Source organism: Enhydra lutris, unplaced genomic scaffold (genome assembly GCF_002288905.1).
Source record: "Enhydra lutris kenyoni isolate GAN:26980312 unplaced genomic scaffold, ASM228890v2 scaffoldscaffold15, whole genome shotgun sequence".
Taxonomy (NCBI): Eukaryota; Metazoa; Chordata; class Mammalia; order Carnivora; family Mustelidae; genus Enhydra; species Enhydra lutris.
In genome coordinates, this window is record NW_019154099.1 from 59,904,943 (window position 1) to 59,930,735 (window position 25,793).

Genomic DNA, 25,793 nt, shown 5'->3' on the forward strand with positions numbered 1-25,793 from the left:
GGACACGGAGAGGCTAGAGGGACAGAACACATGGCCCCTGGTTGTGCGGGGCTGTGATGAGCCACACCGGGCAGTTAGGATCAAAGGATTTAGGACCTGGGAAGTGAGTTCACCAGATCCACATTCTGAAAAGAGAATGTCGCAGGGACTAGTTTGGAGGTGGGCAGGAGCGGGTTTCCGGAGACCTGGCTCCTGCAGTGCTCTGGGGAGACTGAACAGGCCCTGGGTCTCCGCTGAGATGCTGAGTCCGCTGAGGCTGCAGGGAACCTGCAGGAAGGTCCCCTCTTGGGTTCACGGTGCGTGAAGAACGGAGCCGGCTCGGGGCCGCTCCACGCGGTGTCAGAGGAGAAGCAAGTGCGGCTGCTGGGAATGTTCTCCTCCGTCAGACTGAGGGAGTGAAGTCGTGCGCGTCATAGAAATCCGTCGTTTGACACGAAAGTAGAAGTCCCTTTTAGGATGACTGAGTAAGCCCTGCCGATACACTTGAGGTGAGTTCCTGAGCCCATGGGCGATCCCAGAGAAGAGCAGGATGAAGCCCGCTCCCCAGATGTCCACGGTGGTAGATGGTTCTGGGTCTACATCGCAATTTCTGTTGTGTTTGCCTACTACAGGGGTTCCAGTGCAGGTGCCTACCCAGGATTTAAACCTCAGGGGAGTGACATGACCTGCACAACGCTTTTTCATAAAGATCTTCCCCAGGGAGGATTTCAGTACCTGTTCAACCTTGTCCCGGGCATATTTATGTATTTATCTCTATCTGTGTACCGTCTCTCCCCGTGCACAGAGCTGGGGCCGGGCTCGGGGTGACTCGGGATGAACTACTGCAAGCTCTTCCTTCACCTCTGCAAATACAGCCCCTCTGACCGTGGCTTCTTAGACAGGTGCATGATGGCCAGACCGAGCCACACATTCTGAGCAAAAACTTCTCTCCCTTCCCATTGCACTCATTGAAATATAGATTGTTCTCTGGGCATACCTCTGTGAAAAGAAAGGGAAGGGACCCCTTCCTTTGGGAGAAGGGGGGGTCCCCATGATGGACACAGGGCTCGGGGCCTGGATGCAGATTGGGGTTCAGGCCCCCAGACACTGGCCCTAGGTCTTTGTGCTAAGATGCACCCACTGCGTTCTTGGACCTCCTCTCCCAGCTCTTGGAAACCAGTTAGCTGACCGTAAGCACTCACTATTTGAAGGATGGTAAGAGTTTAGAATTTGTTTCACCAGATGTTTTGAAGAAATATTCTGACTGATGAAAAAAATATGGACAAACTATTCTGGGAATGTCACAAGACCCAAAGTCTTTCTGAATGCATAATTTATTAAATGGATTCTGGTTTTTTTCCTGAAGACCACTGGCAGGGTTTTCCTCTTTCCAAACAAAATAGTTTGCAGCTAATATATTAATATTTTCATTGGTGGAGATTTATGTATCCAAACCTGTGGATAATAAAAACCTTATTCATATCCCGTTGAGGGGGGATTTAAAATGCGTTAATACTTTCCAGAGAGTTTAAAAACAATAAAGAAAAGAATTTCCTTTTTAGGGGCAAGGTGGGGGTGGCTGGGCAAGAAGGGGGCCAGTTAACCACTTTCCTCAGTAAACTAGTCAACAGTGCTCTCTGTGTTGATGCCAACTGTTTGCTTTTGCCTTATCTGGTTTCTGTTTACATATTAAACATCCCCAAGTAGAAGGCAGCTTTGCCCACAATAGAGAAGACATTGTTCTTCTGTATTTATAAGGGGCAGGCAGAACCCTGCGAGATGCGTCATGTTTATAGTCTGTGAGCGTCTGACTTGGTGAATGGGCTACGCACGAGGCTTTAATTAGTAATGTCTTTTCTTTGTGTTCGAGCCTTGGTTCCCAGTGTGTCCTGGGCACAGGGTTGGTTTGGGTCTGATGAATGGTGTGCCCAGCGAGCACAGGCAGGGAAGCTGATTTTTGTTTGTTCTTTAATTAATTGTATGTCACGATGTAATGGACATATAACAGTGGGCTAAGTTGAAGGTGTATGACGTGTTGGTTTGTTGTCATACTGCTCTCCTGTTGCATAATTATTATTTCTTTTTTATGGTGAGAACAATGAGCATCTAGTCTCTTAGCAACTGTGACGTTTTGAAGATATGTTGACCATATTCACTGTGCTGTCCCTCACATCTCCAGAATGTATTCATTTGCTAGTTGTCTGTCTGTTATTTTAATGTTCCTGGGACCACTGGGAGACAGGCACCGCTGGCACCCGGAGGGGACACAGGCCCTTGAAATTCCATGGTGGAGCTTTTTTTGCAAACAGTCATTGTTTATATTTGATAGTCAGATCATTTCACTGCTACCTCGAATTCCCAGCCCTCATATCAGGGGGATGCCATCGACCATTTTCTATAGAAATATAAAGGCAAAGCTGCCATAGGACTGAGCTCTTGCACTCCTCGGCGTTTGTCCTAGAAAAACAAAGACTTCCATTGACCCACAGACCTGTGTGCGAATGCTCGTGGCGGCTTTATTCATACTAGTCCCAAAGTAGAAACAACCTAGATGTTCCTCCAGTGCCCACATGGTGAGACAAACTGTGGTACCTTCTGACTGGGGAACGCTGCTTAGCAATAAAATGAAACAAGTTGCTGAGACACACAACACACTGAAATTCATAGTTGTGTAGACATTTTTTTCCTGGTGATACATAATAGTCATTGATTCTTGGAAAATTGGAGAACATGGAACAAAAAGAAGAAGAAGAAGGAGAAGAAGAAAAAATGTACCTCTAGACAGCCATCTATCTCTCTGTCTTTCCACATTGGTTTCCAGAAACTTTGAAATCACACGTGGAGAGAGAGAGAAAATAACACAGCTTCATGATTCAAAGTTACCCAAGAGACAGTAAAACCACACATCAGTCATTAGAGTTACGGAACATGCATTGGTGCTGGGGTCTGGATGCTGATCTCTGTGAAGATGAAGCCTGGGGTTGGTTGGTTTTCTATCCCAAGCCTATGGATTTGCCCCTGTTTTTAAATACCAGTTTAGTGGAAACATTATTAAGTGATGCATTTCACATCAATTAGGACTTTGGAGTGATTCATCAATTTAGGAACCTAGAAATCTGTTACTTTTCCTAGAATTTGCCTCAAGAGGGATTGACCATGCTCAATATTTGGAGAGAAGAAATGAACAGGGACATTATGAACTGGTTGAGACAAGGTTGACTGAGAAATAATATTTAGCAAATCTCCTTTTGGTGACCAATTCAGCCAACACTTACCATCAAGAATCTTCACTCTTTAAAAATATAACTTTATATAGTTGATAGCAGTGTTATCAAAACTTCTACAAAATTGGACTCCTTAATTTCCAGTGTTTTTGTCCTTCTGTGTTAATGAAACCTAAGAGCTTTTAGTCAAGACTCACCTTCTTGGAGGAAGAACAACACAATCTCCAATGCCTCTTCAGAATAATGTGGGGACTTGGATCTACTCCTGGAATATTTCTACTGTTTCCAGAAATCAGGATGGACATAACTTTCCCACCATAGAACTTTATTTTTTACCTTCGGATAGAATTGACCTCCTAAATCAGCTTGTCCTTACCTGTTTCACAGACAATGGATTTATAAATAATCCACATTTAAGCTCATGATAAACACAAGGATATACTCATCTTCCTCATTGGATATCTCATGCCACATTTTCCCTCCACCATTGACCAGAGGAACCAGCATGTAGTTCACTCAGTCAAGATTCATATTGAAATAAATCTCTGACTTTGGCTCATTTAATTTACTTCAGTGCAGATTATTTGCTTCTTGATAGGACTGTAAACAGCGTTATCCACGGTCCGATTGAGAGCGAATGTGTTGCTATGACTACGGAGATTTAATATGTACTAATGACGTTTCATGAAGTCAAGTCAAATACGGCTTAGGCCCAGGCACGTGTGTTTCTGCACGGCATTCCCGGAGTAGAAGCAGAAAGAGTTGAATCACACACTTGGGCATTTCTTGGTGTGAAGTGACACAATGTCTTGCTACAGTGACGTAGCTTAGAGCATGAATATTGCCATGCAGCAACAATAAAGGTCGTCTAACACAACCTAACTCCGATCTTGGAATTTCTTGTCCAGCAAACCCAGTGAGATGGGTCCAGAGCCTCGACTGACCTCCTAACAGCAGGGATCTTATGACCTCAGAAGCAGTGCAAGGCTGTCTAGGAAGTTTGTGTATGAGAAAATACTTTCTGACGTTGCAATGAAACATGCTTCCTTCTAGGTTCTCATCGCAAATTTGGATTTATGTAAGAACCCTATTATGTAGCAAATTTTAATTAAAAACTAATATTTATAGTGACGGGCTGATGGCAGCGGCAGATCTGTAGATTTACCATTCATGTAGCCTAAATTTACATATTGCCTTTGGTCAGAGTACTGCTTGTAGCAATTGAATCCTTGGGATTTTACTCACTCGTGCTAAGCCTGTCTTAGTAGTGTGGTGTGAATTTGGGGTTAAGATGTATGTTTGGGTCTCTCGGACCTAAACCGTCACAATTCCTTACCTTACCTCACCACCCAGTGCAATGGCTTTTCCTTTGATTTTCACCGCCCCTGAATTCCATTATAACATCAAAGATGCTTCAGCCTGGCCGTTCCCTGGAGGCCTCCCCACAGGGGCAGAGACCCCTACACAGAGGCAGCATGAGCCCAGCAGCACTTCCCGGGTGCTCCCCTGAGCTGGGAGCTACTCCGTGTCTGGCCCACAGTGCACGCTTAGGGCTGGTCTTCCCTGCAGGAAACTTGTAACTGAGCTCGGGGAGCCCCGGGGGATCTGGACCAGGTGCATGTTGGTCACCACTTACAGCTGGGAGGCATTCCAGAAACTTCAGCTCCCTTAGACCTTACATGGGTGCACTGATAGGTCCTTTCTTCAAGGTCAACGTGAAGATGAATGGAAGCAGTGCTTCTAAAAGATACAGTCGAGAATGATTAGTACCCACTTCCTTTCCCTTTGAGTAGAATTAGTGGAACAGGGATAATCTATCTACAGTTTTTAACATTAGGTAACCCACATGTTCCTCTTCTGCTCCCTGGTAGAAGTTTCGTCTGGGACATTCCCTCGATTTGCCAAGCTCGTCGAAACAAAATAGCAAGGATTCTTGGTTTAACAAATGATAATGTCAGAAGCTTCTGACACAGGACTCTGTGATATGTGTGTGTTGCCAAACATTACTGTTCCAAGTTATGTACGAGTTAGAAAGAGAGGATTTAAAAAAAAAAAATTATCTGAGTAGTCAGTGTATTCTTTTGAGTCATAAAAGAGGCTCTGTGAAACACATTGAGTTCTGAGATTTTAGTACTGGGAATTGTGGGACCATTATATGTTAGGTGACAAGTAGGAAACAGTCAGATGAAACACTTGCACAAATTCATCTCTGGTGGTTCTCAGCCACTGTGTTGAGATGATGGGAGGAGTTCAGTGGAGTACGGCTTCCCCGGGGGCGTTGGTCACCCATAACCCACCATCATCGGGAGCTCTTTCCAAGTGTTAGAAACATCTGGAAATACCATGATAATATTGCACATGCGGTCATTAACCTTGCATTCTGCTTAATTTATCACAAAAAAATCACCAAGAAGTGAGAACCACAATCTATTCCTTTCATCTATTTTATCTGTAGAAGAACAGGAAAACATATTTTATAGTGTAAAATTGTCTGTACTGCCAATAACATTTGTTACAATTTCTCAAAATGTTCCTTGATTTGAATTAGTTACTTATTTGATTAAGAGCTTCATTAATGATAGAGCACACTGACTAAAACTGCCCATATGTACGAGATACAGTATTTCCGGGAAACCTACTCTCCATGTTCCCTGCAGTGGGAGTGTAGAAACCATACCCCACACTGTATCTTATTTGATTCTCATAAAACCATTGTGAACTAGAAGTGGAGAATGTTTTTAGTCAATTTTTAATCTACTTAAACTCCATTTTACAGATAAGAAAATAAAGACTTAAAATGTCATCAATAAGGGTCAAATCAGATCTAACTCCAAGTCTCCAAATTCCTGGTTGTAATATTTTCTGGGCATATTTTTCAAGTATTTCCCTGTCCTTGTGTGTGGTTTCATTAATAAATAATGTCAAAAGGAAAGTGAGTACTTTCAATCTCCAAAAAACAAACTTTCAATTTTTTTTTTTCTGATACTAACCTTTCCATTTTAGGATGAAATTTTGCAGATAGCGAAGAACCATACTTCTAGTGATCACTTTAAACACTATTGAGTAGTGGGAGAAAGTTTAAATTTACATGGAAGACCAATATTGAGTTCTATTTGGTGGGGGGGGGGGGCATTTTCAGGCCAACAAGTTTTCTGGCCACAGAGGAAAATGCAGCCAATTTTCAGACATCGTTCCTCCATCAGGCAAACTACCCTCTGAAAGTCTTGATTGTGCGTGGGTTTCTCCTGGACCATTGCATACTTAACAATCCTGCCTGCAACCACTAGGGTTAATGTCACATGGTTTCCTCCATCCGGAATGTAACGGAAGCCACAATGGCAGTTCTCGTGGCTGCATGCCACGGGTCTTAGCTGCTGGAAATTCTCTACCATAAGGACACAAGACATGGGGGATGGGGATGCTGAACTGTTTGAAATGGCCAATCAGTTAAGGGCTTCTTAATTGAGGACTTTTTATTATTGTAAAAGAAACTGGTATTTTGCCCGTGTGACTCTGTGATGTTCACAGGAGCCCCTTGTCCTTGGCAAGGGGTTTGGTGATGTCTCTTGCTGGGATACTGACCGAGGCAATGGGCCGCAAGTAAGTGGGAAAGAAAAGATGGCGTCAGGGAGTCGGGAAGACTCCTGTGGGAAGCAGGAGAATTGAGAGAGGTTGTGATTTCCTATCTTTAAGACTTTTGAGTCACTAAAATTTGGTAAATTTTAGGCAGAATGACCACCATGACCCAGGTTCTCATTGCTATTGCTGCCCTTGACCTTTTCCTTTGGTTCCACTGCCCATCCCCCAACTCATAATCCAACTTCTAACCCCTAGAAGCACGTTAGCCTCAGAGCGCCTGCTTTGAGATGCTGGCCGCCTCCAGACCGTATTTGTCACCTTCCCCGGCAGGTCCGAGAGGCCGTGTCCCTCCTGCAGTGCAAGGTACACCCTCCACTGTACCCCTCTTCCCTCCTCATGACTTTCTGCTCCTCGGAAACCCCACAGCTCCCTTCCTGTCAGCCTTTTATCCCGGCTCCGTGTGCTTCACACTCAGCACCTGACTGTTCCAAAGACCCTCCTGGTCCCCACCCCAGGGGCTAGCTTCGTCACTTGTAGGCTTGGGAGCTGGGACTGAGGGAGGAGACATCCACCTGCTCCACACCAACCCCATCCGTGTCCTCCCCACAACACCACGCATTTCCTTATTTCTGTTGTCTCTCTTCTGTCCCCATCCAACGGTCCTAAAAAACTGTTAGCCTTTTGTTTTGATGACTCTGGCTTATTGTGATGTTCCTCCTCCCTTCCTGAACATTCAGTTCTTTCTTCAGCCTTAGAACCTGAGCGTCTGTTTTGGGGTGAGCTCACCCGGTCACATGGGTTTAGTCATCTGCATGTTGATGACTTCCAGATCTTGTTTTCTAGGGTTTTCTGAATTTCAGGTCCTTCCAGCCAATTATTTTTTGGAATTCTACTTGAACTCCTCGAGTAGTTCAAAGTCAACATGGCTAATACAAAGAGAAGATTTCTCTCTCAACCACACACCCCTCCTTCTGGAAAGGCTGTGGCTGAATGAGCCCACTCTGCAGTCTGTTTCCCGAGATGTCATTTTGAAAAGCATCATCGATCCTCTTCCTTCTCCTTCGTCTCCATCCAGTCTGTCCCCTCATCCTGCCAGGTCTGCCTCCATGACACCCTATCCCTCTTCTTTTCTTAACCACTGCTGGCCTCACTGGCTCCCTCAGCCCTTAGTAGCCCTGCCCGTTCCAGGTAATCTTTCATTGGCCTCTCAGAATACTCTTTTTTCACACCAGTCTGATCCTGCCCTTTCTTTTTTTCAAGACCCTTGGGATTACCCGTCATTTCTAAGACATAACGGAAGCTCTTTTGCAAGAGAAACGAAACTCTGACTACATCTCCAGCCTCATCAAGCTTGGCTTCTCTCACTGTAGGCTCCAGTTTTGCTGAAATACCGGTGTCCCTGTGTACATCATGCGTGGTCAAGGTCGTGTGTCCTTGTGTATGTTGCTGAGTCCTCTGGGGCACCCTTACGTCCTGGATTTGCTTGGAAAATTCTTATTCAAGTGTCTACTCTTGGAAGGGAAGCCTTGTGCTGTCTCACAGGTTTTTCTCATCACCCACTCTGGGTTTGGTCCCCTCCCTGAGTATCAACAAACTCCTCTCGTCCATCTCTGTTCTCTGACTTCCCTGCTCTACATTCCTGCGATGAGCCTTTGTCTTTATAACCTCAGCTGCTAATACTCTATGTTTGGGAAGTGATTCCCATGTGATTGTTGCACGAGAGGAATAAATCAACAGATTAATCAACCATCGCATAATAAAGGGATATGGACAAGAAGAAATAATAAATTACTCTAAACTACAAATCTTTAATAAAAGTATTAATTACAAAGCATAGGACAGGGCCCAGCAGATTCCTACATGAACTACATAAAACTTCTGTGACCTTCTCCTTTAGGTAGGAAGGGTACAGCTCAGGTGAGAACCAAGTGAAACAGGGTCATTAGGTTCTGGTACAACAAGAACTTTATTTTTTCCTTCCTGAAACATCATATGCTATTATGTATCAAAGCCTTGTAAACACAGGGTACGCAGTGTCCAGGTGATTGCTATTATTCCAGAGACCAAAGATGGCGGAAGTGATTTTCAACCGCCAGAGCTTGACCACAAGCCAAGCCATAAGGCTGTCTGCTTTCTGTCCCTACAGGTATTTGAACCAGACCCGACCAGAAGATGTCTCAACAGCAGAACTTTCTCTGAACAGGGAGAAATTCGCTCTTTTGAAACAAGCCCTGCATGTCATTGGCTTCAGTCACTTGGTGAGTCACACTGTAAATATTCCACTGAGAAAACCAACCTTCTACTAACGTACAGAAGTTATTCATTCAACAGCATTGACCGAGTCCCTATCATATTTCGGATATGGTTGGGAATACTCGTGATTTGGCCAAGAATAAGCCTCACAGTGTCTGCCTCCTAGAGTTTTCGTTCCCGTGGGAGAAGTCGACAACACGGTGCCCAGGGGCGTGGGTCCCATGAGGACAAACAGTGACCAGAGGAGGGGCATCTCTGTTCAAGGGGGCGATCCAGGAGACCTTTTCCCCAAATGAACCGTGTGAGCAAAGAGGTGAAAAACCGTGCAGTGACCAACTCCAGAGAAAACTGGCGAATCTAAGGGAATGGTTGGCGGCCAAGAATCGCTTTGAAAAGGAAACTGATGACTTATTACAGTATCTTTCTGTGCAACATAACATGTGCTTTTTACTCTTAAAGAATTACCAAATACCAACAGGCATCGTGAGGTAGAAAAATACGATTTAAAATGTTTAAACCACTCCTCTGCAGTAGAAGTTTCTGTAATCATGGGAATGTTCTGGATCTGGGTAGGTCCACGCTAGACCAGGCACTTAAAATGTGGCAAGTGCAAATATGGGCGTGGATTTTTAATTTTTCTTAGTTTTAATTAATTTAAATTTAGGTAGCCTCATGAGGTCAGTGGTTAATGAATCAACATAGGTTTAGTGGGCCTGAGATCTGAAATGAGCTGAGCGCAGAGACCCCTTACCACCCCTCAGATTTCTCTTCCCCTCACACAGTGGCTTTTCCCGGTACCTTTGGAATGCCAGTAGCTTAGCAACCCAGAGGTAGCCATAGATTTATAGATCTTCTTTTTCTTATAGTCAGTTGGTGGATTTGGGTCTTTGTTTTTATTTTTTATTTTTCCCTAGCCCACATAGATACCACTCATGGGGCAGCAAGGTGTGGAAAGGCTGGGTAGATCGGGACTCACCCTAAATGAAACAGCTCTGGGCACGTCCCCTCACCCCATTCGGAGATGGGAGTTCTAGGGCCATACAATCACATGGTATCTTATTTTTTCTTTCTCTCTCTCTAATGATCCGATCTCTACATTTCTGTCTTTTAGTGACTCCTGCCCATTTGCACTTTTCTGTCCTTGCATTTGCAACTGTTGTACTTTTTTGTTATTTTTCCCCCTTCTTCTGTGCCTAAAATTTCTGCTTCCTTCTAGGAAACTGGGATATAGAGATGGGTAAGGAATCATTCTACCAAAGTACCCGTTGCCTGGAAACAGGGCTTTAAAAATCCATGATTGATTCTCAAAGGCAGGGCCACCAAAATATGCTTTCCCGCAAGATAGCTAATAAGAGAATCGAACAACCCTTCTGGTAAAAGAAATACGTGCATTTTAACAAAAGACATGAAGGTAGTCCTTTCGCTGTGATGCTTGAGGTTGATGGCTATGGGGACATTTCAGTGCACTTAGGAGGGATGGCTCCTGTCCAGGAAGACTAGAAGGAAGGCATTTCTGGGCTGGGGAGGCCCTCGAAGAAGACTTGCTCATCAAGGAGCTTCCACCTGTGTCCAGTGGGACGGCGGCGACCATTACTCGGGTCTCCACGGACACAGGGCGGCAGCCCTCGTCTCACAGGGCACAATATTCAGCACACTGTGATTCATACATAGTGTGGCTGGTGGTCTTCCTCTATCTCCACAGCTAAGCTCTCAGATCCTTGAGGTCCCAACAAAGCCTTCTTCGTGACCTTGTCCCTAGAATGCCTGCGTCACGGAGCACTGGAAACATCTACTGAGGAGTGACTGTATTTATTACAAAGGGGGGAGAGCAGTTGTCAGGGAGCGTGAGGAGGAAACGGTTATTCAAAGCAGCATAACTGACTAAAATTTGAAACCATAACCTGAGATTGGTGGGGTACCAAAACCGTTTGTAAGCAATGCCACAGTCCTAGAGTATTAGACCTAAACATTACTTAGAGACTGTCCTTGTCAGCATTCTCATTTTGAAGATAATAGAATTATACTTTGTGGTGAAAACTAGAAGTTCTAGAGGGGAGTCAGAGCTACATCACCCCACTTATGTATTTACAAAGCAAGTGCGAGTTGCTCTTAGTAGGTTGTCACAGGCAGCAGCTTTTTATTTCAAAAATTAAAGGTTAGGGAAATGAGAATTTAAAAGATTATGTCACTTGCCCAGCGTGGAACTGAACCGGTGTCACTCTCAACGTCATGATACTAAAAGATTGTTCTAGAGAAGTGTTTCTTGGTTCCAGCTTTTTCTTGATTTTTCATTGTCGCCACAAAATGACTGTCCATAATCCAAATTTAAGGTCTGATTTCTTTCTTTATGCAGAGTTCCAGATTCTCAGATCTCCTCCTGCAGCAGACAGTGTCTTATTTCCTTCTCCCTTCTGCTCAAAGATAGCTCTTGCCAACACCCATTTCTTTCTCTTTTCCTTAAAATACCTTAAAAAACAATTAGCATTTTTTAATCTAGGCATAGATGTTTGTATCGTGCCTTCCTAAATGTTCTGGCAGAAGTGAGAAGTCCTATAATCACACCATCAGTTTAGCTCAGATGGAACAGCACAGGGAGATGGACATCAGCGCCCTGAGGCCTCTCGGGTCGCAGCCTCAGCGTGGGGCCCCGCACCAGCCCCAGGAAGACACGTGCGACCCATCAGGGCGCAGTGATTCAGTCTCAGGACGAGATTTATCTAGAAACTGTCCGTTTATGTCAGCGAGTCACTTCCTCTCCCTCTTTTAAGGAGCAGAGACATTGATTAGAGGAAATGTGCACTCGTGTGATTTTGTTTTCCAGCTAGAGATGGGCCGTCCTCTGACCAGACACTCCAGATCTGAAAAGTCACAGCCCCACCAACAGGGCCTGCATCAATTTTTTTAAAGCTATTAGGTTTTTAAAGGATTTGTCTTTTCATCTTTCGTCTAAGCAATTCTGCTTGTTTTCTGTCTTTGTAAAACGCGTAGGAGGTAGAGAATCTGTTTGTGATTCTGGCTGCAATATTACACATTGGAGACATTCGATTCACGGCTCTGACCGAGGCCAACTCTGCATTTGTCTCTGACCTCCAGCTTCTGGAACAAGGTCAGTGGAACAGAGCTCCCATTAACCTCGCGGGTGTGCAGCTTGGCAGACCTGCCGGTAGATGGAGACAGAGTACAGAAAAGCCCTGGGGAAGGAGCCCTTTCTGCAGAGTAGAATTCAGAAGGGTAAAAAATATATTAATAATAACAAAAATATAATGAAAGAGCTGTATCCACTTTGTTCTTCTCTCTTACAAATGGCTTGGGAGATGAATCGCAGTGCGTACGTGATGTTCTCGTGCTTCCCACACTGACCGAGTCGGTTCTTAGACGCGTACTTGGGTTTATTTATGTTGTGCCGGATGCCCTTGGCCCACCCTGCCCCCCGTGTGTTGGGGGGCTGAGCTATTAGCCCAACAGTTTAAACAATATAATTACTTCCTTTCAAAGGTCTTGCCAAGAGCCTCTCTCTCCCCTTTGAAGTTGCCTTGTTAGTCACTCCCAGATTTTTTCAAAATACCGTCAAGCCACAGATTGTCAACGAGCATGCCATCTTCACCTCCTATCCAAGCAGTTCAGCGGGGGGCTGGGAGGAACCCAGGGCTGTCTGCGAGGGCAAGGAGGGAAGCGACGTGCAGATTTCAGGCAGGAGCCCATGAGCTCGTTAGCGCTGTCCCTCCCAGAAGCGGTGTCTCCAGTTCACTTTGATAATTAGAGCGCTCGTTCGGAGTCCTCTAATCTACACAGTTCCTGATGGGTCTGTGCCATAAACTTGCAAGTAACAACCATAATGTGTAGTGCCCTCGCCATCCAAACATACATACTGACCTGTGCTTTCAATGCTGCTTACCTTTAGTGGCTGGATTGTTGCAAGTTTCAACCGATGAATTGCTGTCTGCTCTAACCACCGACATCCAGTATTTGAAAGGTAAGTGTTACTCTGCTCTGATGTTGACCTTTGGGCAGTTTGTGGTCTTCTCTGAGATACGGAGAGCAAACGCAACCTTCCTTTCCCCATCCCGTGGCACTGTTTCTGTGAGCTGAATGCCGAGCGAGAGAAGCATCCTGAGCCCGTCGGGTCACTTGCTGGGACTCTGTGTTGGAACCCTCGGAGGTCTTGAGAGACCGTGTTGATGAACTCGTCGCCTTCTCTCGCTCATCTGTCATTTGAGGCCAATCAGGCCTTCAGTCCGAGAGGATGTACTCAGTTAAGTAATTGGAACCATTTGTGTGTGCCTGTGCCCCCATCAGCGAGGTGCGTCCTCTCTCCTCTAGGGTGTGATTTGGAAGAGGAGCTGCCATTTCTTGGTCACTCTCGAGAGGACAGGCACTGTGCCAAGTGCGAGAAACGCTGGAATTTTAACATTCTTACAGATCGCTAGGAAGTGGGCATCACGTTTTCTTTTTAACAGATGAGAGGATGAAGACTCCAAGAGACTAACTTTGCCCATCAGGCCACTAGCAGGGGTGTGTTTGGAACTAGAATCTCGTGCTGTCCGCCTCCCGCCATGACTCTCCACACGCCACGCGCATCTGTCTCCCTGCAGTGGACATGGAGAGTGGTTTTCCCACTCGGTCTCCTCGGCGGAAACCGTCTCTGGATGAGATACTGACCGAAACCACTGCCCTACCAACCTCCTTCTTAGTGAAAGTTCGAGAACTCAGCCTCTCTCTGATCTGTTTTCTCGAAATCACCACTGTCCGACCTGCTGCTTCTCTTCCCTACCTGCAGACGCTTAGGGACGTGGCTGGTCATTCCTGCCCCCAGCTCCAGAAGGTTCCCCTCCATGTTCCAGAACGTTACGAGTCTCCCCATCATCCAGGCGGTTGTGCAAAAGTCATTTTGATGCCGCTGCCTTCTCCTCCTCCGCGCGTAGACCAGACACACGTCAGCTCTCCTCCCCGGCTCTCTCTGAGTCTCACTGCCTTCTCTTCATTTCGCCGCCACTGTCTTAAGGCGTCCTTCCTTCCCTCCATCACGGAATGACCTCCTCTTGAATCTTTTATCTGGCCTCATCTCGTACTGTCTCCCTTCTCCACTGCTTCGGGAATAGTCTTTCTGAATCACATTCTGCAAATGTGACTTTCATCTGTGGACCACAGCCTTTTAAAGATGCTCCCACCTCTTTCCGAATAAACCTCACCTTTAGGGTGGCCCTGTACGCCCTTCACGTTCAGGCCAACCTCACTCTTATGCCTTATTCTGAACCATTTTCCCACCAGCCCTCACATCTAATTATTTCATTTCTTGAAAATGGATTTTGGATTTCTCCAAAATCATCATGTCTTATGACTTTTTAAAGAAAAACTTGAACACACCATTAATATCTAGAATTTCCTATATGCCCATTTTTCTGCTTACACTGTCCTCGTGTCCTTACTCACCCGCCATGTTGGCGACCCAACACCCTCAGTCGTGGGGACTCTGGAGACCTTAATTCTATAATGTCATAAATGGCACACCTATGTTCATGGTCACCTTGTCTGTTGGTCTCCATGGCCTTGAACTTGTAGGTCTCTGAGTCTTCCTTATCTGCTGATTTTTTTTTTTTTTTAATCTGCCTATCTCAGAAGGAGCTCTCCTGCACTGGCCGGCACTCACGCAACCGTTACTTCACACGGTCATTGTCAACTACTTAACCCCTGCTTGGCCGCGTGGCCCAGGTTCCCCGGCTGGCCACGTGACACAGTATGAGTGCTAGACTCCCCCCTCCTCTCCGTCTCTAGCAACAGAACGATCACAGGCTCAGCTCTAAGTCGTCCACACTTGTTTTCCCCCTCCCCTGGTTTCTTCTCTCGTCTTTTGTAAAAACCTTATCACTCAAAATTTTAGTCACCATCTCTTAGAGAATGACGTAAACATTTCTACCTGAAGGTCTCAACCTGTTCCAAACTCCACACTCCTGTTTGGGTTAGCTAGACCATGTCTCTGAAAATATTTAAAATACGACTAATTTTCTAGGTGGGCAGGTTTCGGAGGGCCTTGGGGACAATTCATATTCAAACCAGTGAGCGGCTACGGGAAAGCTGGATAAGAGGGCACCCCCGCCCACAGCTGATTCCCTAACGGAGAAGAAATTACACAGCTTGCCTCGAGATCCAAAGCTGGGCTCAGTGTCGGGAGCAAGTAGGACTCCAGCATATGTGGCCGTCACTTTGGGAAACATTTTAAGGAACAACTGGCAGAGACCTCATTTCTCAGCCTTGTTGCATCACTGTGACATCTTCTGGTGTAGGGGGGTGGGTAAGGGATAGAATGGCTATGCGCGGTCTTGTCTGCTTCTAGGTGACGGGAGCCATGACCTCCCTTCTCTCCTTTCTGTGGCTGCAGGGGACACCATCATACGGCGACATACTGTGGAGATGGCTGAATTTTACCGGGATCTCTTGGCCAAGTCCCTGTTCGGTCGTCTGTTTAGCTTCTTGGTGAATACCATGAACAGTTGCCTCCACAGTCAAGATGAGCACAGCAGGTAGGATTGGGGGACACTGGTCGTCTGCGTTACTCCTGTGGGAGCCAACTTAAAGGGCTCCCCTCCTGCAATTACGCTGTTGTGAAAACATCTCATTTTAACGAGTGATTTTACCGAACGGGTTTGATTGACTTTTTCGTAGGGATTTAACCCCCTTCCCCCATGCCAACACGCTGATGAATTAATCAAATCCTATCACGTGCTTTCTCTCTGGACTGCAGGTGTGTGTGGCTTCTGAGCACCAAGGAATGTAAAAAAATATATATAAATCTGGGAAGAAGACTGTTTAAGAACAGCTAAAGTATGTAATGTTCGTTGAGGAGTCCATGCCTCTCTTAGGACCAACTGGGTGATGTGTTTCTGGTTAGGATGTCTTCCTCTCTCCTTCCCTTACTTGTAGATTATTGGATGAAAGGTCTCTGTGGTTATCATTTAGATTCATAGCCTTCATCACCTTTAAAGCAGTAGCTTTTCAGGATTATTTGAACATCTAAAAATTACAGACCTCCATGGCATCTCGTCAATGGAAAACTGTGGATATTCTTGTCACTGATAATGACCTTGAGAGGGTCGCTGAAAACAGAAGCGCATCCAGAAGTCTTCACACGTAGGCTTGTCTTTGAATGAAACCTTTTGAGAATTTCTTTGGTGTCCACATAGAGTTCTTCACTAAATTCTTAAAACTCGCTGCCTTTGGAAGTTTCTTGGAAAACATTAGAAGTAACATGTATTAATGGACAGTTCTTAAAGAAATGTGGACATCTCAAAAGACATCAAGGACAAAGGGATAGTGAAGGCCTCACTGGAATGTGCACATAGGAATTGCACAGCAGGTGGATGAGTCACAGTGCGGCCTAGGGCTTGGGATCTGGGTGTGGTATTATCGAAATTTTAGCAGCTGTGCCTTAGCGTTTGGTCTGGTGAGGATTCTTGGATTTAGAACTGTTTATTGTCTGTGAATTTGTCATTTTCCTATAAATATGAAGATAACGCGCAGAATGATATTAATATGCTAAGTCTTGCAAATTAATCTTGTGTAAAATTATTGGCTGTGCTGCTGAAATTGACATTGAAAAAAATTAATGTTATAAATCCAGCTGCGCATAGAAACTTCTAGAAAATTTCCATTTGACACATTTCTTTTTAAAGATTGATTGATTTTAGAGACACAGAGAAAGACACAGAGAGAGAGAGAGAGAGAGAGAGAGAGCAGGAGTAGGGGGAAGGGCCAGGGGGAGAGAGAGAATTTTAAGCAGACTCCATGCTGAGCACAGGGCCCAGAGCTGGGTGTGCCTGATCTCATGAGCCTGAGATAATGACCTGAGTTGAAATCAAGAGTCAGATGCTCAACTGACTGAGTCACCCAGACACCCCTCCATTTGGCACTTAAATTTTGCAGAACCCTAAATTACATACATACATAATACATAGCCTCGATGTTTGACTACACACACAGAGAAAAATATACAAATACAATCCTTGGAAAGCATAGTATTTCCCTCTCAGTGGGAATATTGCCACTGTGTCAATATGTAAATTGATGGTGTTAGTGCTGTCTTTTAAAAAAATTCTTTACCAAGCAAATGAATGAGGACAGAGATTAGCGGGAAATTGGCAATGTTTTAATGTATTAGAAGTTTAACTTAGAATACACACTATTCTTAGATGAGTCATAATTCCCATGTTTTTCTCTCGTTTCTCCCCGGGGTCACCCAAACCTAAATTTAAGTCTCAAAATACTGCAAAGAAAGGTTATGTTTGTAGTATTTCTAACTCATTGAAATTCATGGAAAGCTGAAGGATTTGTAGATTTACAGACCCATTTCTTAAGTCTGAGAGGTCTCAAAATTTGGATAAACTTAGGCTTTGGTTGTTTATGAATCCTTCATGTTTTTGAAATGAGTAATTGTGTCGAAACTGTTATATTAAAAATGTGCATCCCCAGGGTTCAAGTTGGCGAGCACTCTGGATGTTGATGGGGAGTATTTTTCACACTAGATTTGTTTTTTTGTTTGTTTGTTTTTGGTAAAATTTGCAAGAGAGAATAACTGTAAATAAGATGTACTCTAACAAGTTATTAAAAGAAAACAAGTGAAATTGAATCAGATGAAATATTTCTTCTTGGAAATCCGGACTCATTTCCTGGATTACGGTGAAATAGGTACAAAATCAGTAACGTTATACATTTTGAAAGATGTTACTTTCTCTACCTAGATTCTAAATAGGGTCGCTTCTAAGTTAAAATCCTGAGGTATAATGTGGGAGATGGTGAGGAGTAATTAATTATGATGAACCAGTGCATTGGCAGTATTTGCTTGGCCAGAATCAAGCCAGTAAGATTGCCGCGCGGATGTCCCCAGCCTGTCGCCTGCTGTGGGCTTAATGCCTGTCCAGGCTGCACACACTGGCTGAGACAGTGAGAGCTTGCTGGGACAGCTCTCATTCAGGGGACACACTTTGTGGTCAGGACACTCCAGAAATCAAAACACGCCAGAACTTTACTTATTAGGCTCAGTTGACAATGATTTGATCCAAGTAGGCAAAAAGGAATATTAATGAAAATAGCAACAGAACCAACACATACAATGTGTTGTATAGACAATGTGTTGTATCATGTGCACTACTATATATAATGTATTATATGTAACATATATTACTGTATCATATATCATAGCCCTATACATACTATACTATACTGTACTATAATATACATACATGTTCTATATAATATATAGAATATCATGATACAGAGTATCCTAATATATAACATAATAATGGGATAATATATAACATGTAATATATACATATTATATGTATTATAGACATATACAATAATATATAATATACAATATAATTATGCACATATATAGTAATAGAAATTATTAATTATATACATGTACGTCTATAATAATGTACATGTAATATATATTATACACACCATATAATAACGTATATGATACATATAATACTTTGACGCCTTGATTTGTTTAAAACTTTAGTGTTCACACTAAAAAGTGCGTGCATATAATCTAGCTTCAGAAGAAATCCTGTTAACCAGCCAAGAACGACACAGGTATTGTGGGAGCAATGGTAGCCCTGGGAGATTGTGGCGCGCGGATGTCCTGCTTCTTTATTCCCTTCCTGATGAATCTCCTTTTGAGAATCCCACACGAATCAGAGCTGTGGCTTGTGAACCACTTTCTGGGACATTTCTTTCTCTGAACTATCACTTCGGCCTCTGAAGTGAAGGGTACACAGGGCTAATTCGGAGTTCCATGATACCAGCTCGCTCCTCCTCCCAGCCCGGTCGTGACCTGGGACACTGCGACCGCGGCCCAGGCCTTCGTGGCTCCTCCGGCACGTCTGGCCAGCACCTGCTCACGGGCTCGCTGCCGCTTCCAGTCCTCGCACGTCCATGTGCGCGCCATGCGTTCACGGCATTATCCATCCCTGCACATTCTCGTGTCTGACTCTTAAAAGTGGAGAAATAATTCAGTGGAGTATGGCGCGAGGAGCCAGGACACGGGTTCTGTGGGTTCTGGGAGGGAGACAGCAGAGCCGAGAGGTGCTCCCGAGTGGGGCAAGCGCTTCTGACCTCTGCAGTCACGCAGGCTGGCTAGCCCGTGGGCCCTGTCAGCATTCGGGGGGTGGCGCCCCCGGCAGGAGAGCTCCCGGCCTCCCACCAGGGCCGCCTCCTGCACACGCCAATGGGGAAGGACCTCCTGCAGGGGTGGGAGAGTTACAACCCACGGAGCTTCGAAACCCCAGGACCAGGGCAATAGATCTCCACTTAACAAGAAGGGAGCGCTAATTTAAGAGTTCATTGGCTTGAGGGGTGCCTTGGAGGGCTCAGTTGGTTGAGCAACTGCCTTCGGTTCAGGTCATGATCCAAGGATGAAGCCCCGCATCAGGCTCCTTGCTCAGCCTCTCCCTCTGCTGCTCCCCCTGCTTGTGCTCTCTCCTCTCTCTCTGTGGAATAAATAAATAAAATCTTAAAGAGAAAAAAAAGAGGGTTGATTGGCTTGTAAGAGCCAAAGCCTATCTGATGCAAGAAAGCAGGTAGGCCCTAGAACTCCTGTGCTACATGGTTTGGGTCTTTTTTGTCCATTATTTTTGAAAAGATACAGATGAACCCACCTGTCTTAGGGTGTGGCAGTCCTCCCATTTGACCGTTCTCAAGATGTGGTCACTAGACATGCAGGAGACCCCTGTGGTCTGGGAGTCCTTGGCCTCAACTCCCCTCTACATTGTCACTGACACCCCATGACCAGTGTCGGCGTAGAGATCCCATGTTTGAACCACACGGAGGTCCATGTGTAGATTCTTGTAAACTCGCACGCAGGAAATTGGCAACTGTGAAGCCCATGGAGGACGCTGCCTTAATTCCATTCTTCCCTGCCCATCCAAAGCTGGGTGGGAGCTCCCTTCCCAGAGATACAGCCCTTCTTCTCCCCGAGGAGAAGTCTTCCGTCAGACGCTTCATTAATCACAGTCACACCAAATCCTCCTGCTTACTCTTCTCAGGAGGCCTTGAGATGGTTCCCAGTGTCCCTTTCCCCCAGGGAGTTAGCTTCCCTGGTCAGGAAACCGCAGTACCCTACAGTTTCCGGATCCACCTGCTTCCTGAGCCCGCGACCCCGTGAGAGCAGCTGTGATGTGCGAACGCTTAGGGACGGTCCCCTCCCGTGCTTCCGTCTGTGCGTCTTCCTGTAGCTCTACGTAGGTTCCTTTCCAGGTCCACCCACTGTGTTCCAGAACATCACCTCAAGCATCCCCCCACCTGTGGGACATAGAAAGGAATCTGGATAAAGTTCCTCCATACCTCCTACCCCCATGAATTATTTTGCCTCATCATTGTAGAAAGCCTTCTCTGGTTCGTGATACGGGTTGGCTGTTTCTAGTGGAACATTCCAAAAGGAAAGGCTTGCTCTTAAGTAGCTCCTGTTCCTCTACTTAATAAAATCACAAACCTTTTGAAAAAGTTAGTAGGGAGACACATTAAATTTATCTTTCATCTGAAAAGGTCACAGTATGGACGGTGTTATGTTCGCCCACTAGAAAGTGTTTCTTTTATTCCGTCAACATAAGTAAAATTGTCCCCAGCCCCTGTGGTATTATTACTTATCTTGGCGTAACAACCTTGTTACAATGTGTGATTTGTGGTGTTGGGAAAACACAGGTCCTTCTCTTGCCTCACCTTCCCTTAAAGAGTGTCGTTTCAGGAGAATATATCACTGCCCCGGGAAGAACAGTGGGAGGTCCCAAGACGTGTCTGCTCACAAGTCATCTTCCTGAGAATCCTCTAAGTTCCCAAACACCCAGCTGGGACCGAAATTAAAAGCGTCTCAAGACGAGAGTGCTCTCTCCTGCCGGCGGGACCAGGGTGGTAGTGGGCTGCCTTCTAGGAGGGGTGTGAAGGCGCCTGGGAGATGGGGCCAGGGGCCAGGAAGTGAGGGATGTCTTGCCTTTTTGAAAGCTGGAGGATGCTTATCCCCGACCCTTTCTGGCTCCTCACACATTCCCACGCTGGACCTCTCCTTCCGCAGAACTCGGGGTGAGGAAGGTGTTCGGGCTTTCATTCCCCACGTGTCACCCATGCTTGGGGCAGTCCCTTCAACACGGGCTCCGCACACAGGGCCCTGGCCCCCCACAGCTTCCCAGGTGTGATTCTGGGGCAGGATTTCGCTGGGTTGAAGGCAGAGACGGACTCGAGGATGGGACAGTGCCTTGAGGACTTGCAGACGCTTTCATTACTCACTTTTTACAATTTTTAAACAAGACACAGGCTCTAAACAGCACCTCACTTTTGTACAGGAATCATCCTTGTGATTCCGAAATGAGCTAAATGCCGGCGATTCTAGCTGAAGTCGAATGAATAATAAATACCTTGCTTCAAAGAAAATGATAAAGTGATTTTTGCAGCTCCTAAACGTGGACCTGCTTCATAATGCGACGCTTGAGATTGAACGGGCGACGTTACATTTACTGGGACTGCTTGTTCCTCACGCGGTTCCTTCACCAGAGTTTCAGTGCGGACTCGGCTGCTGGCCGATGTTCTTGAACAGCGGGGGGGGGGGGACCTTTGGGACGGTTCCCCACATGTCTCGGATGCTGAAACCTCCCGTTGATGTCACTCGCTTCATCACGCCTTCTGAATCCTGGGGCCGACGGAGGAACAGAACCCGTGACGGTATTCCTTTCCACCGTTCGACACACCCTGAGAAAAAAACAGATGGAGAGTGAAAGGTTGGCAGGTAGAGGGGAAGAGGCCGGGCCATGTGGTGTGGATGACACACTTTATTTATCTACCCACTCACTGATTTGTTCATTCCTTCATTTGTTCGTTCATTCATTCATTTGCGTCTGCTTGTTCTGAAATCCACACTTCTGGGCGGCACAATTTGGCATGCAAATGTATGCGGCAGATAAACGGAGTTTTGAGCATACATATGGAGATTTGGGGGGTTGTACTGAGCGTTCAGTTTCTTAAATATGCTTATGCTGTATTGCGTTCTTACAATATTTTAGTTGAGCTAAACATAAACATTTAAAGACTTTATGATTAGTTACTTTCGGCTTCAGGGACTTATAGAAACTTTGGAAGAGCTCCCCCCCACATGTCTTCAGACGCCCAAACCAACATTTGACTCATTTTCATCCTGAGTCCTTGAGTATCCAAGATTGCTCCTCCTGATTCCACCAGGAGCTTTGGTTGGAGTCCAGGGTCGTCTGAGGATAACGAGAGGACACCATGTTGTCCATGCAGGGCCTGACACAGCAGGAATGGCTGCTTGGCTAAATTCCCCAAACCCCGGTGGGTGTGGCTGGATAGAAGGCTTCCTGGCTGATGGTGATTTGTCTGTGGAGACGGAGGGTTCGGAAGAGATGCCAATAGACAGCATATTGGGAAGCCAGGATACGGTCCAGTCTCTTTTGTTGAATTTTGGTTCGGTGACCTTGTGTGTTCTGAAGAGTGCCAAATAGAGGAAATATGTTGTTCTTTAGAAATAGGAATGTCGCTGTTCATGTACGCTTCCAGACCTGAGAGGGGTTTTCTCTTTGCTCAGAGGCTTTGCAGTAAGTGGGTGACCGTGGATTCACATCAATCGGTCTCCATCCTCTGTCCCTTTCTGTGCTGATACATCCGAGACTCACTTGTAGAGAGCCCAACTAGTTGAGAGTGTCGTGTGTGCTCCTTGATGGTTGCAAAAATGAGGTCCCCGTGGCTTAGACACCATATTTCCCAGGAAGTAGGGGTTCCTTGAGGAAAAACTCACATGGAGGACGCCAGCTCTGTGGACAGGTGAGTGTGAGGTGGCTGGATGGGTACTGGCTATGAGGAGGATTGCATTGGTGAGCAGAGAGCTGGTGCTCTCAGCGGGGAAAGGGGTAGGCAAGGGGGACAGGTGGGAGAATGGGGTGAAATTGGGATGAAGGCTTTAGGCTTTAAAAATGAAAGCCATCTTATCTTTCACTGGAAGGTAAGGGCTCACCACCCTGGGAAATGCCCAGAGTCTGTCTTTCCATCCATAGATTGAGTATGGAGAGAGAAAAGAAGGTTGTTGAGAAGGAATCAGTTGGAAAATTTCTCACACTATTAAATGTCCCCTTGCCCACCCAGGACATGTGTAGTGTGGGTTTGAATTACACACAGAGGTGTTGCACAGATACACCAGTGAGAGAAGAAGCTAGACTATTTTAGAGAGAAGTTGAAATTTTCTTTAGCATTATTTTCTCTTTTTCTTTTCCTTTGAATTCACATATCAATTCGATGGTTTGGTTCCCAAAATCATCAGTAGTATATTTTCTGCATCTCACCCTGCTTCTAAATTCACACATTTTGATAGTAAGGAAAAAGCATTTTGTAAGGCAGCACAGAACATGCTAGATGTCCGGAAAGATTTCCGTCAGCATGGTCACCAAATGCCTGTGGCTTCCCAGCTGGCGGCAAAGGTCACTGCAGCGGATCCCGGTGTCGCTTGTGGGGGCGGCTTCCCCGAGTGTCACCGCTGACGACACACTCTCTGAAATGAGAAGAGAGGAGCAGGCCTAGTGGGGCATAAATTTGAGGTGCTGTCGTGATGCCTGGTGATCACCGGTGAGTCCTTTCCGCTCTGGCCCAGGACCTGAGCGTCTCAACGAACATAGAAAATCTGCAGTAAGATCGTAACAAGCAGGTTAACGTTCATCGTCAGAAGCACCGAGCTCCTTCCTTAGATGAGATGAGCTATTCTTCCTTAATTAGAGAGAACAAATATTTCCTGTAGGGAAAATATAATTATAGCTTTGGAGAGTTCTGCAGGCTGGTTTAAAAAAGAAACCCATGTCAGCATTTTGGATAATCTGTAGTGGGTCTGAAGACTGCCTCAGAGAGTGGCAGAGGAGGCCCATCTCTACCTTCATGCTCTGAAATGAGAATCCGGTGGATTAATGGGGTGAACAGGATATACGGCTTACATTTATTGGGGGGATTCTCCTGAGTTTTGTTCTGCTAAGGATTCAGTTCATGTACTATTAATTCTGAGTATTTTTTGGTGCATATGCACATGTTTGTTGGATTTCCAAGGATTTTAAGTAGAACGTAATATTTTTCCCGTTTATATGGAATTTGTAGGCAAGTTTGCTGTGATTACCATTTATCTCTCTGATCCAATCAGGTAGCACTTAATGTACTTAAGAAATGTTATGTGACTTTTTGTAGGTCAGAGTCTCATTTGAGAATCCAGTGAATGGTGTAAACACATACACACACACACACACACACACACACACACACACATACACATACACACACACACACACATACCCAGAATCCCTCAGGTAATTCCTGGTGATTGAAAGACCACATCCAGCAAAACAAAATCCATATGCCTGGGCTGGAATAATTCCTTAATTTGTTGATTAAAGAAATGAAAAAATTCTGAATTAATACCTTCAGGGTGGTTCCCAGTCTACCAGGAGTTCTTGAGGATTTTTAAGTCCAATTTTTTGGGGTAATGATTTTGTTGAGATTTTTTTAAGTTAAAAATTATCTTTTAAAATTTTAGATGAAATGTATGATTTAAAAAAAAAAAATACCCTGAGGTACCGTCTAATAGATGAGCAACAATTCTTAAAACACTAGTATGATAGTAAGCTTGTGACTGTTTTGGAAGTTTAGACATCATAGAGTCGATGTTTCACCGTAACCGCATATTTGTCAAGAGTCTCTTGTCCTTCAGGGACAGGGAGTCAGAAAGTCAGTTGACAAGGAGCTAGGGGGCCTGAATGTAGCTGAGGGCAGAGTGTCTTTCTGCTGCTCTGCAGACCAGTCGTTTGCATTACAGTTCATGCGTGCAGTGTTTGACCGAATATCTACTTTCCCTACCATCCTATGACCAGTTCCAGATCCCATCTCTACGTCATTTGTTTGCTGCTGTGCGTGGGGTTTGTCATGACTTCTGCACCTCCTCCTTCTGATCCGCGTGAGGCATAAACCTAAATTCCAATCAGGGGTGTGTGTAATAATATCATTCTACCTTGTTCTTAAATTATTTAACCAGAGAACTTTTTTATTTCCTTTAAATGACAGGTGCAACCTATGACTTTTTAAAAAGACTTTTAAAAGGCTATGGAAGTAGCCATAATATTTATCAATGGTTCTTAGGGAAGTTAATTTGTTTTCTCTTTTGCAAGGAAACACGGTCAGTTTGGGGAGGGTGAGTCTTTGAGCTTAAAAGATAAAAGCTGGTAGAGTAGTCTTCTCCAGAGTGACAGCCATTGGGAGCACCCTGGGTGATGAGAATTGTGCATCCCAGGGACCTGAAAATCTCCAAAGGCTCCAGCAGGATCATGACCATGCCATGCTATCTACAGAAAGCTCTCCTCTGCTTTACCTGAGGGCTGGCCATCATTCCCTCCAACTGGAAGCTTACAGTAGGCTGTGCGTTCCTCCTTCCTGAGTCCAATGAGTAGGAAAGATTTTATTGAAAATAAGGGACAGATTTTTCAAAATATCTGCACCCCCCCAAGTATGGAAGAGAACTTGTTCAATTATCACCTATCTCCAGATTTAAATGTTTTCTGCTCTTTGGGACTATCCATGTCACTGACTAGAGGATCTGTAGTGATTCTCAACAGTGTGGGGTGGGACAGGGCTCAGTGACAATTGCAGAGCAAAGGAGTATGAAAAATAATTTAAATCTCTTTGCCAAACTACATACATCTTCCCCATAATGCTCAAGGAATCATAGGGAAAGTT

The 25,793-nt window shown here is 45.2% G+C and overlaps 1 protein-coding gene across 1 annotated transcript in view; it reads left to right on the plus strand.

Annotated features, from left to right (window-relative positions):
- Window positions 1-25,793, plus strand: part of LOC111147014 (myosin XVI) — a 471,268-nt gene that overhangs the window by 248,139 nt on the left and 197,336 nt on the right. The window contains exons 17-20 of the mRNA XM_022502858.1: window positions 8,929-9,040; window positions 12,024-12,141; window positions 12,937-13,008; window positions 15,412-15,553. Of these exons, the coding sequence (XP_022358566.1) occupies window positions 8,929-9,040; window positions 12,024-12,141; window positions 12,937-13,008; window positions 15,412-15,553 (444 nt within the window). The remainder of the gene's footprint in view (window positions 1-8,928; window positions 9,041-12,023; window positions 12,142-12,936; window positions 13,009-15,411; window positions 15,554-25,793) is intronic.